General features: G+C 46.5%; 1 protein-coding gene across 3 annotated transcripts in view; it reads left to right on the top strand.

The window, feature by feature from the left end:
- The window catches only part of Fam114a2 (family with sequence similarity 114 member A2), a 35439-nt gene extending 24936 nt beyond the window's left edge, over positions 1-10503 (top strand). For all 3 annotated transcript variants that reach the window (XM_021212568.2, XM_021212567.1, XM_029545898.1), the window contains exons 10-14: positions 1785-1907; positions 2928-3067; positions 4587-4659; positions 8122-8175; positions 10159-10503. In XM_021212568.2, the coding sequence (XP_021068227.1) occupies positions 1785-1907; positions 2928-3067; positions 4587-4659; positions 8122-8175; positions 10159-10293 (525 nt within the window). In that variant the 3' untranslated portion in view covers positions 10294-10503. The remainder of the gene's footprint in view (positions 1-1784; positions 1908-2927; positions 3068-4586; positions 4660-8121; positions 8176-10158) is intronic.
- Positions 10504-16435: the final 5932 nt, after the last annotated feature.

Below are 16435 nucleotides of genomic sequence, written 5' to 3'. Positions count from 1 at the left end.
TAAGCATCAAATATATGAATCTATGGAGTCCATTCTCATTCTAGCCCCTATAGGGCAATGGTTAGCTTTGCATGGTCACCAGATCATTGATAGTATTATGACAGTGAAAATAAATTTAAGACACATCAGAAGTAATAGAGTAGTCATGATGTTGCTCTGAGTGCACATGATGGTAATAGAAGGGAAAGGTTGGGGCAGGTTGGACCTTGTGCAGAATCAGACTGATGGAAAAATCCAAGATGGCTGTCAAATTTTTGCTTGAGCCACTACAGAACAGTACCTCCAAAGTTTGGCTGATAAAAGGGTAAATTAGAGATAGAAAGAGCAAAGTATTTCATTTCCTTTACAAAGATTTTATTTTCATTTAGTATCTGGAGTAGTTGCCCAATATCAGATGTGTGTCTAGCAGGCATTTGGGGTGCTTCGTTTTTTTCCAGAGAAAGAAGTTAAGATTGGAAATAGTGATCTAGGCAAAAGCAGCAGTAGGGTGAGCGAGGTCAGAGGATATAGGTAGGCCAGCAAGATCAGGATTACACCAATCAGGATAATCAATGAAAAGCAGTAATTATAAAGATAGGCGAAGAATTAGAAGATCGTGTTTAAAACAAAGCAAGCTAGAGAAACTAGAGAAGTCCATCATCAGGAGAAAGGAAATTTGTGGCATTTGTATGGAGTGACAGTCTTTATGTATGAAGTCAGTGAACTGGTACATGTGACAGTGTGGATGTGTCTGTCATTGGTTGCACTTAAAACATGCAGGCACAAATGAAAATGAATATAGAGCCTATTTTTATGAATTTTACTAGTGGTGAATAGTTAATCTGCTTTGGCTCCCAGTGGGCTGCACAGACCGTACCCACCCTAGAGCTCTGGGTACATGAATGGAAGGCACACTAACATGACAGCTAATTTGGATATGCCTTGAGTAGGTCAATGGCTGGGCACTTCTGAACCTCCCAAGACTAGCACATACTCCCCTCCAGTATTCCTGAGTAAACATCTTTTAGAATCTAGATTTCATCTCTGCTACCCCAGACCCAGTGGGGGAATGGCCCCTAAGGCCATGTTCCTGGATTCTTACATGTTAGTGGGTCTTTAAGTCTGCTCTTTTTGCTCCCTTGTCATGATGATTCTTTTTCCTCAGTCCCTTCCCCTCACAATCTAAAAGTCCTGCCTCCGTCTCCCTGCCCAGCCATTGACTGTATGGCACTTCTTTATTACCAATCAAAGCCAGCTGGGGGCAGGGACCTCAGTGTCTGGAAGCTGGCTTTTTGGGAGCCAAATTAAGACAAAGCATTAGAATTAATTCCCAACATTTTGCAAACAGTTGAGGTTGTTGATGCTGAGCCAAAGTCTTTGGTGTGAGCATGAATAAATGAGGGGCATGGTGGACTCACACATACATGAGTGCACCCTCCCATCCCCCCTCCACAGGTGAGTGCATCCTCACCCCACACTCATGCACACAGGTGAGTACACCCCTGCACACACCCCAGAAACATTCATTAGAGGTGACCAAGGTGCTGGGGGCAGTGCTCTGTACCTTGACCTACCTGTGAAGCATCTGGTCTGTGCTCTTTCCCTAATTCGAAGCCACAGGATGGGGTGGGGTGGGGTGGGGTGGTTCACAGGGAGCCATTGAACAGGATTCAGTGTAAGGGTTTGTATCTTAATAAGGATTGAAAAGTTACATAGTCTGTTCTTGTGTGAAGAGCTTGTCCTCTAGCGTGCTGATATGTTGCTGGTAAGAACTGCATTTAATTGTTGCCTAAATCCTTATTTAGGCAAGAAATACAGCCTACAAATGGATCAGAACATCTCTGGCTAAGCCAGTAGGAGAGAAAGAAGAAGGAGAAAAAGAATTAGAGGCAGAAAATACTGAGGAAGCCCAGAAACCTTCAATAGAGGTAACCAAAGCAACTCAGCTCCTTTAGAGAAGGGTGAACTTGGGCTGGCAGATGGCTCAGTGGAAAGGGTTTGCTGCCCAAGCATTAGGGCCTTAACTTGGGTTCCTTGCATCCATATAAAAGGCTGAATGTGGTATCATATGGTTGTAGCCCCAGTGCAGGAAGGTGTGGGGTGTGAAGGCAGGAGGGTTCCCCAGATATCACTGGTCAGCAGTGTAGCCATAACAGTAGGCTCCAAGTTTAACGAGACACCTGTCACAAAAGATAAAGTGGGGCCTGATAGAGGAAGACATCGGACATGGGCCTCTGGACTCCACACTCACACACACAGGTGAGCGCACCCTCCCCCACTCACACACACACACAGGTGAGTATCCCCCCCACACAGGTGAGGGTGCCCTGTCACACACACATAGGTGAGCACACCCTCCCACTCCCCTACACAGGTGAGTGCATCCCCACCCCATACTCATGCACACAGGTAAGCACCCGCCCCCTTCCCCCTCCCCCCCCCACACTGATGCACACAAGTGAGTACACCCCCTCCCTTATAATCACACAGAGGTGAGTGTATCCTCCTCCCACCTCACACTGATACACTAAATAGAGGTGACATTGCAGTTGAGCTGAGGGCCCTTTTATTTTGTTATGCTGGTATCAATAATTTCAACATTAAGATTCAGGTTGGTATCATTTCAGTTCCAGAATGTAGAAGAGGAGTGAATAAAAATGATGAAGTGAAGGAGAGAGGGAGGGAAGGAGGGAAGTTGGATGTAACTCAGAGTAAGTTGCCAGACACTTACCTTAGTCCTTTGGCCAACCTTAGTTACACAGTCACAGCCCAGCTGTGGAAGGTGCCACACTGTGGAAGAAGAGCAGGCCCATTAAACAGTGGCCATTCTTCTCTTCTACTTGGAAGGCATCATATTCTTTGTTTAGTGTAGGAAGCCAGGGGCTGTCATTCCCACTCACATGATAAGCAGTAACAGTGCTATTGTGTTTGTGTTGTTTGGCTCTTAGGATATCCATGCATTTGCAATTCGGAGTTTAGCAGAGTTGACTGCCTGCTCAATAGAATTGTTCCACAAAACAGCAGCATTGGTTCTGCATGGCCAGAAGCAGGAGGTGACAGCCTTAGAGAGGAGCCAGACTCTCTCCCAGTAAGTACACGCAGTCTGCATCTCCCAAAAGAACCTGCTGAGAGGGTTTCTTCTTCCTTCCAGTTTTTAGAAAGTTACTTTTTAACAGATACTGGTCCCATTGCACATGGGCTCATTTAGGGTATTGCTACTGAGTAGGGACAAGTCTGCATGTAAATCCGCCTGTCTCATTAATCGATTTATTCTCTGAAAACTATGTCTTTGCAGATTGTTAGTTTCGATAGGAGCGGAACTTGGCATAGTAACAACAGAAAGTCGTCCTAAGTTCTTCCGCTCCTAAGTACAGTTACTAGTCGCCAGTGCTCACTGCATGTCAGGCACTGTGCTAAGGGAGTCATGGATAATATTTCTAAGTTTTACAGCAGCACAAAAGGTAAATGATTAGTACAAATGGAGGAGGTATAGACCCAGGGCAGTTAAAGGAGGCTGCCCAAGCCCCGCATATAGTTTTTCATTTTTGCTGATTTTGAACAAACATTACAAACTTTACAAAGTAGTAAAATGTGAATAATTGCAGTAGAAAGGGTAAGCCTAAGTCTAGTAGTTTATAAATCTAAATAGACATCCTTGTGTGTGTGTGTGTGTGTGTGTGTGTGTGTGTGTGNAGAGAGAGAGAGAGAGAGAGAGAGAGAGAGAGAGAGAGAGAGGATGAATGTGTATGTATGTATGTATGTATGTATGTATGTATGTATGTATGTAAGAGATAGAGAGACACATACAGAGACAGACAGACATGGGGGAGGCGGGGAGAGCACCTTGCTATGTAGCCTAAGCCAGCTTCAATTTTGAGGCCAACCTGGTCTGCATAATGACTTCCAGGACAGCCAGAGCTATGTAGATGGATCCTGTCTCAATATTAACAAACAAAGCAAGCCAGCCAGCCAATATTACCAGTGACTATCTTATGGAAATATGGGAAATAAAGAAGTCAACACGTGATAAGGAGACTATGTCAGTGTTTGAGCCTTAGGGAATTATCACACAGAGTGTGGAAGACTTGATGTAGGTGACAGATGAGCAAGGGCAGGGAGCTGTTTTCATAACTCAGGCTGGAGGGCCTTGGGAGAGAAGGAAAGGAGCTAGGAAAGCCCTGCAGGTACTGGAGCCTGGGAGAGGGGTTGGTTTAGAAGTCATGATGGGGGAAGAAAGCATGGCTTCCACTCAGAGTCAGGGAGCTCACTCACCCACCCAGGAAGCAGCCCTTATAGGAAAAGGCAGGTAAGGGTCTGTCTGTAGCCAGAAGGAATGGGAACTTATCACCAAGGACTGGCCATAGCCACTGGAGCCCAAGGTGGTGTACAGATAAAGTGGCAGGATCAGTATGTTGCTTAAGTATATCACTCTAGAATTGTGTATTCCATACTGAAATAGTGGAAAGAGATATATTTATGCCATTAAAGGTGTCTTTCTTCATTCCTAGGAGGGATCTGACTCTGTGTAGCAGTTGTTAAGCATAGTGTGTTAAATGGATAGAAAGACAAAGAAGAGTGGAACCCTCCTAATGTGTTCTTCTCTCCAGGATGACAGTCATGCTGTGTAAAGACCTGGCCTCTCTGTCTAAGGAGTTCACCACCTGCCTGACCACAGCTGGGGTAAGAGTTCGCCTGTCTCGGTACAAGTTGATGCTTGTCAGTATATTTACAGAGCTGTACAGTTGCTCTTAGGAGTAGAGTTTAGGAGCGTTCATCTCCCTGTCACTCTCCTACTAGACGAGGGTAAGCTTTCTTGTTCTAGACGCTTTCTAATAATGGGTAACATGCGTATGTTTTGTTAGGTTGGAATGGTAGCTTTGAAGTTGCTCCTGTTTTAGCATGTGTTTGTACCTCCTGTTTTTGTTAATACTTTATGATTGAATTACCTCATTTTTTTTCATTTGCTAGACATTTGGATTATTCTTATTTGTGATTATTGTGAATGATGTTGTCATGAACATAGTGTGAGTTGTTTTCACTTTTCTTGGGTAGATGGGACTTGGTGAGGCTCTGGGTAACATGGTAAATGTCACATTGTTTCCAAAGTGACTCCATAGTTTTACATTCTTACCAGCAGTGGATGGAGTTCCAGTTTTCTTGCATCTTCACCTGAACTAGCCGTCTGGTGAGTGTGAAGTGGCGCCTCACTGCCGACTGGATTTGCATTTCTCTAGTGTCTAATGATACTGAGTCTCCAGCATTTGAGTGACTGAAGAGATGTCTGCTGCAGTAACTTTAACTGGCTTGTTTGTTTTTTATTACCAACACGTAGAAACCTCTTGTGTCTTATTGATGTAAATTTCTTGTCAGGTGTGTGATACACAGACTTGCCCTCAGTACGTGGGTTGGTCTCACTTTCTGCTTGTTTGCTTTTAGAGTGCTAGGGATCAAACCCAGGGACGTGTACATGTAAGGCGAGCTTTACCACTGAGTTATAGGCCCATCTTGTAGGTTTTTGAGATAGGGTCTATGTAGCACAGGCTGGCCTCTTGTGTTCCTTTTGCTTCCTGACCAATGGAATTATAGTTGTGTGCCACCATATCTGGGTTCTGGGTTTATTTTCTTGATTTTTTGTCCTATGCAACATTTATGAATTTCAACAAAATTCTGCTTTCATTGGTCATCGTCATCACATACACTTTTGGTGTTTTAACAGAAGGCATCGCCTCACCTGAGACCAACTCATATTTTCATTGAAGAGCTCTTATGTCTGTGATGAGGGTTGAGTTGATGCAAGTGTGTGTGGTATGAGGTGCAGGTTATAGCTTCACTGGTTTGCATTCGTCTGTCTCAGGCACCAAAGGTTACCCTTTCCCCATTGAAGTCTCTGTCCTCCTGCCAGAGGTCATAAGATTACAGACACACGGTTTTATTTCTCACGTCTGTATTTGAGTGCCATGTCCTGTGGTGGTTAGCATGAGAAATGCCCTCCATAAATTCATGTGTCTGACTGTTTGGTCTTCAGTTGATGGCAGTACGTGGGGAGGCCATGGAATTTATAGGCTGTTGAGCCTTGCTGGAGGAAGTGTACCACTGGGAGTGGGCTTTGAGAGTTCATGGCTTTGTTCTTTATTTTCTGTCACTCTCTGTGGTTGAGGTGTTTCCAGCCAGTCTCCTGCTCTGACAGTCTGCCATTCAGCCTTCCGCACCTGTATGATCTAATGTTGCTGACGGTCTGTGAGTGATGTAGGAGGTGACTGGGAAGCTAATGATCTCTGGGGAGGGATAAACCAAGAGCAGGGGAGAAGACGAGGCTAGCTCCTCAGTGTGTGTGTCAGCGTTGTGGTGGCAGAGGTGCTGCAGAACCTAGTCTCCAACACCATGGCCTAGATGAAATGCTAAAGCTGGAGTTCAAACTTGTCCTGTTTGGAGTCCTCCTTGGATGCAGCTTCTCCTTCTTCCTAGCATTTCCTTTAAAGGAGCTCCTGGGTTCCCCGAATAGTTTAATGGAGTCATTTTGTGTTTTCTGTGAAGACACACTAAGATAAGTCAACTACAAAAAACCGACATGTTTGTATTCGTGCTGTGTTTGTATGAATGAGATGCTCAGAGGCCTGTCTTCAAAACAGTTGAAGTGTTTGTGCGCTTATTTTAGAATTGTCCCAGTGTTTGTAGTCAGGTTTCCAACTGCCCTTCCAAAATGAAGATGACTTTTCTTCCTATAGTTTATCTGCACGTTTACTTCATTGTTTTAGTTTCTGTGAGTGCACTGTCCTGGTTTCTTTTCCTGTTGCTGTCATGGAATGTTGCAAGAGAGGCAGCTTAAGGGGAAAGTTACAGGGTGGTGTCCATTGTGGCGGGGAGTCAAGGCAGCAGGAGCCTGAAGCTGCTGGCATTGTGGTCTGCAGAGAGCAGCGAATACCTTTGTGCTAGTGTTTAGCCTGCTGTCTCCACTAGAGCAATGCAGGAGCCCCTGCGAGGGGCGGGTCCCACCAGCAGTTCCTTAGCCCAGACAAGAGAAGCCCTCACAGACATGCACAGAGGCCCATGTCCCAGATGATTTTAGAGTCTGTGACGTTGACAACACTGTCAAGCGTACAAATTCACCCTCATTTTTCTATCTTGTCCATCCTGGTGCTGGCAGGTCACCTTCTGTCTCTTGAATAGTCCTGCTTGCACTTTCCTGCCTCCCCCAGCCCTTTCTCCATGCCCACAGAGGACCGTTACTCTGGGCTCCACATCTATTAGAGAAAACATGTACGTCTTTCTTTGTGAGACTGGCTTGTTCTACTCAACATGAAGACAGTTCTGGAGAGTGCCGTCTCTTCTGCTAATGACATACCTTCATTTCTCTTTTGCCTGAAGAAAACTCCATTTTGTATCATACAGAAAGAAGATATTTTTAAAAGATGATAAATGACTATAGGGTTGGTGACATGACTCAGGGTAAAGGTGCTTGCTGAGTTAGGTGTCCAGAGGCAGGAGGAAGGAGAGAACTGGCTCCTGAAATGTCCTCTGACCTCCACACTTGTGCTGTTGCTGTTACTCATGTGACCCTCAGAACACACACACACACACCCACACACCCACACACCACACCACACACCACACCCACACCACACCCCCCCCACACACTACATATACCACACACATATCACCCCCCCACCACACATACCACACACACACACACACAGACACACACACACTACATATACCACACACACATCACACTCACACCCACACACACACACCACACACACAAAAGACAACAGCAGCAGCAAAACTACTAAGCAGTGTGTTATTCTGTATTTGGGAGCATAGAAAGGTATAAAAAGCAAGCCTTTAGTCCCAGCACTCGGGAGGCAGAGGCAGGCGGATTTCTGAGTTCGAGGCCAGCCTGGTCCACAGAGTGAGTTCCAGGACAGCCAGGGCTACACAGAGAAACCCTGTCTTGAAAAACCAAAAAAAAAAAAAAAGTGAGCTTACAACACTGAAGGTTTCTTCCCAGAGATGACACTTGGCTCACCCTTGGTCGAGATGTTCTGTGCCTTTTACCCATGTGTGTGTCAGGGTGAGAATCTGTTCTGCCTGTTTGTTTGTTTTTTTAAGGTTTGCTGTGACAAACTCTCTCCTTTCTTCCAGGTCAGAGAGAAGGCAGATGTTCTTAACCCACTCATCACTGCAGTGTTTCTAGAGGTGAGTAGTAATGGTTCTTACGTCTCTGACGCCTAAGGTGTTACTCTGCATTAGTTTGTTTTTATATCCTTAGGTTCTGCTTTTTAAAAACCAGATCACAGTTTAGCTCTGCTGATATAGACATCACTAAATGCTGTTTATTTGATATATACTCCCTACTCAGTAGTCAGAAGGTGTTTCAAAGCTGAAGGGTAGAGTGACATCGAAGGAGCCATAGGCTGTCATTACTCAGTTCCTACCCCTTGAAGCTTAATGCACAGTTCTCAGTAATGAGACACCTTCCGGAGACCAGCTGTTTACCATGAAAGACTGAAACTCACTTAGACAAACACTGCTTCCTGAAAGGCTGGGCCTCGTGCAGAGGTGTTAGAAAAGGGCATGTGGCCATTTCCAAGGAAAAAGTTCTCTCTTTTGACAGAGTGGCACCAGAGCTTGCATATCCTTGTCAGTCTGGGAGTGGTAACACCATAGGGACTAAGTCTTTGAAAGGGGTGTGGGGAGAGTTGCCTTAGTGGTTCAGAGTACCGGCTACTCTTCCAGAGGCCCCAGGCTTAGTTCCCAGCCCCCAAGGGGTGGCTCCCAACTGTCTGCATACACGCAGGCAAAGCACCAATGTATATAGAGAAAAAGTTTCCAGAGGAGGAGTGAAAGGATGCTGTAGTTGGTCAGATTGCCACCCATGAGGGGCGGTTTCTAGAGTCCATGCTGTCAGAGTTACGACAACTTAGACCTGTGATGGCCTGGTGAGAAGAGCTTATGTAAAGCTAGGAGGGAAATATGTGGCTAATTGTCTAGGTTTTAATTATGAAGTAAGGGTCAGTTTGATGGCTCAGTAGATAAAGGTGCTTGTTATCACGTCTGACAGCATGGGTCTGATTCACAGGAGCCAGTGGTAGAGAACAGATTAAAGGTTGTTCTCTGACTTCCACATGTGCATTATAGCATGTTACACCCACATGTGTGCACACGTAAATAAAATAAATAAATAAATAAATAAATAAATAAATAAGTTTTTGAAGAACCAACTAGACTGTTTAGCTTAATATTATGTTAAGTTACTGTTAAAGAAATGCTCTTAGCTCTCCAGCTACACAGCTCTGAGTAGCTCAGACCTCTTGTGATAAGTTAAACATGAGCCTGTGGTTTAGTGGCTGGCAGGGTTGAAAGCACTTGGCAGCCAAGAGGCCTCCCTCATAGTCCTGGGTTAGAGATGCCTTTTCCGGCAGTCTTACCCGTTTTAAGTGCAAGGAGCTGTAACTAGACGATCTCTAAGGTCTCCTTTGGCTGGAAACTGTGTTCTCAAGTTTCCCACTGAAGTTCTGATAGGAGTGCCAGCCATTGATAAGTGTACAAAAGGCAGGCTCTCTTGGTGTGAGCTCCCTGTTCCCATTTTGAATGGGCTGTTCTTACATATTGTCCTTGGAAATGTACATCTTTATTTTAGGCTATTGTTCTCGGAGGGGAGAGCCTGTCAGATATAAGCCAGCTCTGCATACTTGGGTGTCGATCTTCTAAGGCTTCTCGTCCACATGTTCGTCATACTGAGCAGACTGTGCCTGTACTGTTCATACCTGTGTGTAGTGCTTCCATCACCGAGTCAGTGGAAGGAGCTGTGATGGTTCAGAGCCTCCTGAGAGCGTCTGTCAGTCTTGGCTCTAGTGCGGGCGGGAGGGAACAGAGTGTGCCCATTCAGTAGTGGGACAGAGTCCTTGGTTGTCAAGTTTGAGGAGCAGTCAGAGCTGCCGAGATGGGTGGGCCGAGGAGCTGTGGTATTCTTTTGGTGTTGCTGCATTTTCTGAGTCCTAGGTCTGTCTTGTCCCGTCTCAAACTTGAGTGCAGTCGTCAGGCTTGTCCTTTGTTTACTTGAGAAGCTGCGGCTCCTGTTGGATCGCAGACACAGGTCTGTTTTTTCATTGTCTTTAAGCATTTCCTCCTTCATGTGATTGTAACATTGTCTTTTTGGTGACTTCTCGATCCCACCAGGCCTCAAACAGTGCCTCCTACATTCAAGACGCCTTCCAGCTCATTCTGCCTGTGCTGCAGATCTCGCTCATCGAGAGCAAGACAGAGTCACCCGGGTGCGAGCCGCCAGCCCAGAGACCTCTGACAGAACACTGAGGAGCAGAGAAGAGTCTGCGAGATGGTGATAGCCAAGAAACCTGACTTTGCTCAGGGACCCCTGCAGCCAGAGCGAGACAGACATAGTACTGAGTGTGTGGAAGGCCAGCAGGCGCAGGCTCACAGAGCTGCTTGCTTCTCCACGTAGCTGATGCGCTCAGGGGCTCACACTGCTCTTCCAGCCTTATAAGTAATAAATTATTAAAAAAAGAAAAGGAAAAAACCAACTGTATTTCAGGAAAGTCAGCAGGACATTCTGGCAAAAATACTGGACTTTTTAGCAAGCTCAGAAAACACTATAGACTGTTGTGGATTTCATTTGCAGCCAGTGGTAAAATTGTTAAGCAGGAGAGAACAAAACCTCAGTTTGGTGTCCTGGGGTTTATGACATTTGTCTACCCTGGGCTTTCTCCTTTCCAGAATAAAGCCTGGCTTCTCGAGGACTGAGACTCCGTTAGCCCTAAGTGAGATAGATGCTCAGGCAGGGCTGTCTGCCCTTTCACCTCTAGATGTTTGGCATGGAGTAGAAACTCGTAGCCATGTGTATGAACCACAGGAAAATGCCCTTTGGCTTCAAATGCCTCTCTTCCCAGAGAGACCATGCAGCTGTGTGTCTGCAGGTGCTCTGAGTCTCTTCTGGCTGCATTGTGCACGCCCTGCCTCAGGCTGCACTCATGCAGGGCGAATCCTTCAGCTGCCAACCCCAGAGCGGGAGGGAGGAGGCTCTTTTGGTGATGGGGTTTTGTTGAGTCCCGTGAAGATGTTCACCTCCAACAGGATTTAGCCTCGTACGCTCCCCTCATTGTTCCTCTGTTGTAGTTGTTATTGTGTTATGTTTGTTATTGTGCTTTGAGAGGAGCTCAACTGCCACCCCATACTCTCGAGCCCTCTTTGCAATTTTCAGCAGTTAAAAGCTATTTTGGTATCCAGGCTTTTTGAAAATGTTCATTAACTTTGTGATTTTTAGTGGCTCTGGCAACTTTCGAGAGCCCTGTCCTTCATCTTTGAAAACCATTACAAATAAAATATAATTATGCCTACTTATAAATGTGGTATTTAAGAAATATCTAGAATTAAAATATTTTACTTAAGTGTTATCCATTTTCATAAAAGGCTTAAAAATGAAGCATTTGAGAAGCAAGAGTTTTCTGAGAATAAGCACCCCCTCCCTTTTTTTTCCTTTTTGGTTTTTCGAGACAGGGTTTCTCTGTGTAGCCCTGGCTGTCCTGGAACTCACTCTGTAGACCAGGCTGGCCTTGAACTCAGAAATCCGCCTGCCTCTGCCTCTGCTGGGATTAAAGGCGTGGGCCACCACGCCTGGCTGAGAATAAGCCCCTTAAATAACATGTCATTAAGGCCTGTCTGGCTTGTGAGGGAACTTTGAAAATTTGCACACTGCTGACTCCAGCTGCAGCCCACTCCTCAGACACCAGTCTTCTCATTTTCTGCTCAGAATCCTTGCTGGTTATTTTGTCGTCTGGAGGAATCCCAGGTCCCTAGGTGCTTTGTGTCAGTCATTTTCCCGGGGAGTGAAAGGGACATCTAGATGCTCTCCCGGCACTTGTCACTGAGCCAGAGGTGAAGAGAAGTGACAGGTGTTTCTCTTACGGATCAGAGCTGTCCTTGCCAGAGAGCAGGCTTCTGAGAGGCCTGACCTTGTGGAAGACCTTGAGCAGAAGGGCGGGAGCTGCAGGCGGCCCACACTTGTGAATTCTCTACACACTGCCACTACTGTGCACTCCATGCTTCTCCAGGGCAGGTCAAGTGACTCCACTTCACATGGGTGTGCGTGCATGTATTGATATTCTTAAAGTATTTCATTATTGAGAATAGCATACATGTGAACAATGCATTTGAATTCTGTACACTCCAAGCCTCATTTCCAACTCTCCCGAGGCTTCTCCACAGCGTCCCCTCCCAACCTCACGTCCTTTTAAAGCTTGGTTTTCTTTTTTTGATGACTGAGTCCTAATGGTTGCCCACCTGTGCACATATGCAGGGCCACCCACTGGAGCATGGGCAGCCGACCAGGCACTACGCCCTACAGAAAACAGACTCATCCCTTCCACGGCAGCCATCAGTAGCTCCTCAACTCAACTAGCAGTTGGTCCTCATGAGCCCTCCCCAGCCATGTTGGGGTGCTGACTGGCTTGAACTGGTTCAGGTTGTGTGGTATCCACAGCTGCCCTCAGCTCATGGGTGCGACGTTCCTATCATGTCTAGAAAACACTTTCACAGTAACCCTCCACAACCTGCTCTCCAGTCTGTCTGCTCTTTGAAGCTGTCCTCTGAGCCTGGTGGGGGTAGGGTGTGGTACAGGCATCACATTTGTAGCTAAACGTTCCCCTGCCTCTTATTTTCTGCATATTAACCCAAATACGCTTATTTTATTTTATTTTTTTAAATCTGTGGCTGGTTTGGAGCTTGCTGTGTAAACCAGACTGGCCTCAAACTCTTAGAGATCTACCAGCTTCTGCCTAGATTAAAGACATTCACCACCATGCCTGGCTTGCATAACTTTTGAAAGCATATTTATGAACTAGAGTGGGCAGTCTCATCTGATTAATTTAGAGTGAACATGGAAATTTCAGTTGAAAAAAAAAAAACGAAAAAACAAAACCAAAACAAAACAAAACAAAAAAAACAAAAAAGGAAATTTCAGTTGAGATTTTAAACCCGAAGGGCTTTAGGTGTTTTCATGCAACTGAAACCCGCTTACCTCTCAGGTGGCGCTGAATAATTCAGCTGTGCGTTAAAGGAGAAGTTTCGAAAGTCCAACAGTATGCAAATACTACCTCCAGTAAACCTGGATGTACTTCTCTGTGTAGCATAACTGTATTAGTAAGAGCTCTCTAGAGCAACAGAACTTTTAGGATGACTCTCTCTTTGGGGTGTTTATTAGCATGGCTTACAGGCTGTGGTCTAGCAAATCCGGCAATGGCTGGCTATGAACAGGAAGTCTGAGAATCCAGTAGTTGCTCCTCTGCCAGGCTGGATGTCTCAGCTGCTTTTCAGTGTATGCTGGCAACTTGAAGATATAGGCTTGAAGAAGAGATGCCAGTGAAGGAGTGGACTTGCCAGCAAGTCAAGACAAGCAGGCAAAGAGCAAAAGCGTCCCTCCTCTCATGCTCTTATATAGGCTTCCTGCAGAAGGTGTGGCCTAGATTAAAGGTGTGTCTTCTCACCTTAGCATCTGGATTAAAGATCTAGCATTAAAGATGTGTCTGCCCACCTCAGAGATCTGGATTAGAAGTGCACCTGCCTACTTCAAACTAGCAGAACCCCCTCACAGGTGTGGCCCCCATCCCACCCCAGTCCCAATTTTAGATTTTAGTTGATTTCGGATGTAGTCAAGTTGTCAACCCATCACAGGGACTCTCCAGCTTACTTTGGTGTTCTGTTGCAGGGTCAGAAGTGTGGCTATCAGTACAGAATAGGATCTGCTGACATCTGGAGTGTGTGCTTAAACTCTACAACTCCCCTGCCAAGGACACGGAGGCCTCCTAAGAGACAGACTCAGCTAGGCCCTGTACCCAGGTCTTCTGCTCTGTCTGTGCCTGTCTGACTTTAGAGCCCACCTCACTTCGGCATGTGTAGAGAGACACTGGGCTGAGCGCTGGGGAAACAATATGGAGTGCGTGTGTTCTGTTCGGGTTAGTTCATGCTGGTGGTTCTGGCTGAGCCATGGAGCAGCTGTGAAAGCTTCAGAGGGAAGGAGGGAGGGAGGGAGGGAGGAAGGGAGGGTACCCCTCAGGCACACCAGGCCCTGGTGGCTGCTGGCTTTTCCACTTAACCCAATTCCAGGTTTTGGCACCAATTTTACATTTTGAGCAGATAAACCAAGCAGCAGACCAGGCCAAGGTGTTCCACATGGGAGAGGTTTATTATGCAGGAATGTGGGGGGGGGGGCGGCGAAGCAGGTAGAAGGGTAGAGAAGAGGAGAGAGAAGAGAAGAAGAGGAAGAGAGCAAGAGGGGGGTGATCCCTTAATTTATACGGGAAATGACATCACACCAGTGAGGGTGGGAACTGAGCCAAGTGGGTTGTGGGCTTGAAGGTCATTGTCCTTCAATGGGAGGACAGTGGGAGGGAGGGAGGGAGGGAGGGAGGGAGGAGTTAATGAACCATGGCTGGGCTGAGTGGCCTTGGCTGGGTGGCCTTGTCTCTGGCCTGTCCGGTCGGCTTAGCATGGCTGATGTTTACAGACGCGCTCATCACTCCTTGTTGCTGCCTTGGCTGGTTTTGACGCCAGCTGCTGATACCTGCTATCCCTGGAACTGCAGAATTATCCGCCACCAACAGCTAAAAGGAAGCTCACACAGGGAGCACTTTGAATAGAAAGTACCGTGGAATGTACTTTAAATCCTCATAACCACTTGGGGGGCCAGGGTAATGGGCACCCCCAGTTTTGGGGCTGCAGGACTGCTGCAGACAGGCTCATGAAAGAATCTCTGCTCTCTCTCGCTTCCCAGCTCTATGGCAATGGACAAGTAATCAGCTCTTCAATTTTATCTGTAAAATCAGTCTCGTGACACTGTGAATCAGTCGTTGGTAGGTTGATCTGTGTAAATCATCTACGGAGACCCTGCCGGGTGACAGTGTCAGATGCTGTCCTGAGTACGTATCATGCAGTGCTTACACCATTTAATCCTCACAACCACTCTGCTGTTAACATGCCTATTTTATAGATGAGGAAACTGAGGCATGGGAAAGTTATATCATCAGTCTGAGGTCACAGAGGTGTCAGTGATGGGGCTCAAATGCAGAGGACCAGAATTCCCGCTTTCCATGACGTGACACAGTCACCACGAGCCATCTGCAGGGAAACTAGTTTCATTTTTGACTGTTAGGATAATGACGGTGAAAGAGACCAAGAGGCCTGGCTTCTAGATGTCCCAGCTCCGTGTGCAAAGCCTCTGCAGCGGGTCTGTCCTGTGATTCTTAACCTCATAGGTGTCCTGTGTTAGTCCCTGAAGGGACTGGCACAGAGTTGCCCATTCAGTGATAAAACCTGTGTGGGAGCACCTGCTTGGGGTTTCCCAGAGCCACTAGACTTGGCATAGGAAGGACAGTATGGTCACAGAGCATGTTTGACACAGCAGGAACAAAGGCCTCCGTTATGTAGGGACATCTGTGTTGATTAGTGTAATTAGTGATGAGAAAGGACAACCTGCTTTGCCTAGCAGCTCTGCTTATTACACCCCCAAAACTGGAAAGACCCTGACTCGGATACAGCCATACTACGTGATTCTCGGCAATTAAAGTAATGAACCCATAATAGATCTTGGTAACAGCTGAGGTCAATCCCAAGGGAGTTAATTATGCGGATTAGGGGAGGAAAAAGCCCCACGGGCTACATTCTGCATAATTTTATTTATGTATTATTAAAAAATGACAATATAATCAGGACCCGGCTTCTTGTCTGATGTCTGGACATCAGCCAAGTCTAAAGATAGACCAGTCCCCAGTACCATGAGGGTTCTAGAGGCTGTGGGGTGCCTGTCTCATCCTGGCTGGAGGGCAGAGAAGCAGCAAAGACCCCACAGTATTCCAGTGAGAGGGCTCAGCTGCGAGCCAGCACCAGGGAGGCACTCAGACACACTGAGTCCCCACCAAGGCAACATGGAGTCAGCGTTGGGTTGGTTTGGCCAGATCCTAAGGAAGAATGAACTGAACGGGAAGCATGGGGCCTCGAGTTGGAAGGAGTGCCCTCTGTCAGAGCAGGGTCAGACTTGAGTGGGATTGGTGGACTCCACGGTGCTTGCCCTAGTAGCCCAGAATCACTTGGAGAAAAAAAAGTATCAACATTTTCAGGTTGTATCTTCATCAGGTTGGTCTGTGGTCATGTGTGTGTGGGAATGTCTTCATTGTTATTTGTCAGAGGAGGGACTCTTAATCCACTGTGAGTGGTAGCATTCCCTGGGCAAATGGGAGCCGGTGAGAGAGCGTCCTCCTCCACAGTTCCTGACTGAGTTCCTGGGCTGACTTCCCTTTGTGATTGACTGCGTGACCTGGAAGTATAAGCTGAAATAAACAGTTTTGTTCCATCAGTTGCCTTTGGACAGAGACTTTCTTCTTCTTCTTCTTCTTCTTCTTCTTCTTCTTCTTCTTCTTCTTCTTCTTCTTCTTCTTCTTCTTCTTCT

The sequence above is a fragment of the Mus pahari genome, chromosome 14, assembly GCF_900095145.1.
Source record: "Mus pahari chromosome 14, PAHARI_EIJ_v1.1, whole genome shotgun sequence".
NCBI classification, from domain to species: domain Eukaryota; kingdom Metazoa; phylum Chordata; class Mammalia; order Rodentia; family Muridae; genus Mus; species Mus pahari.
Note: the sequence above shows the minus strand (reverse complement) of the source record. Positions and strands in the feature narration are given on the sequence as shown.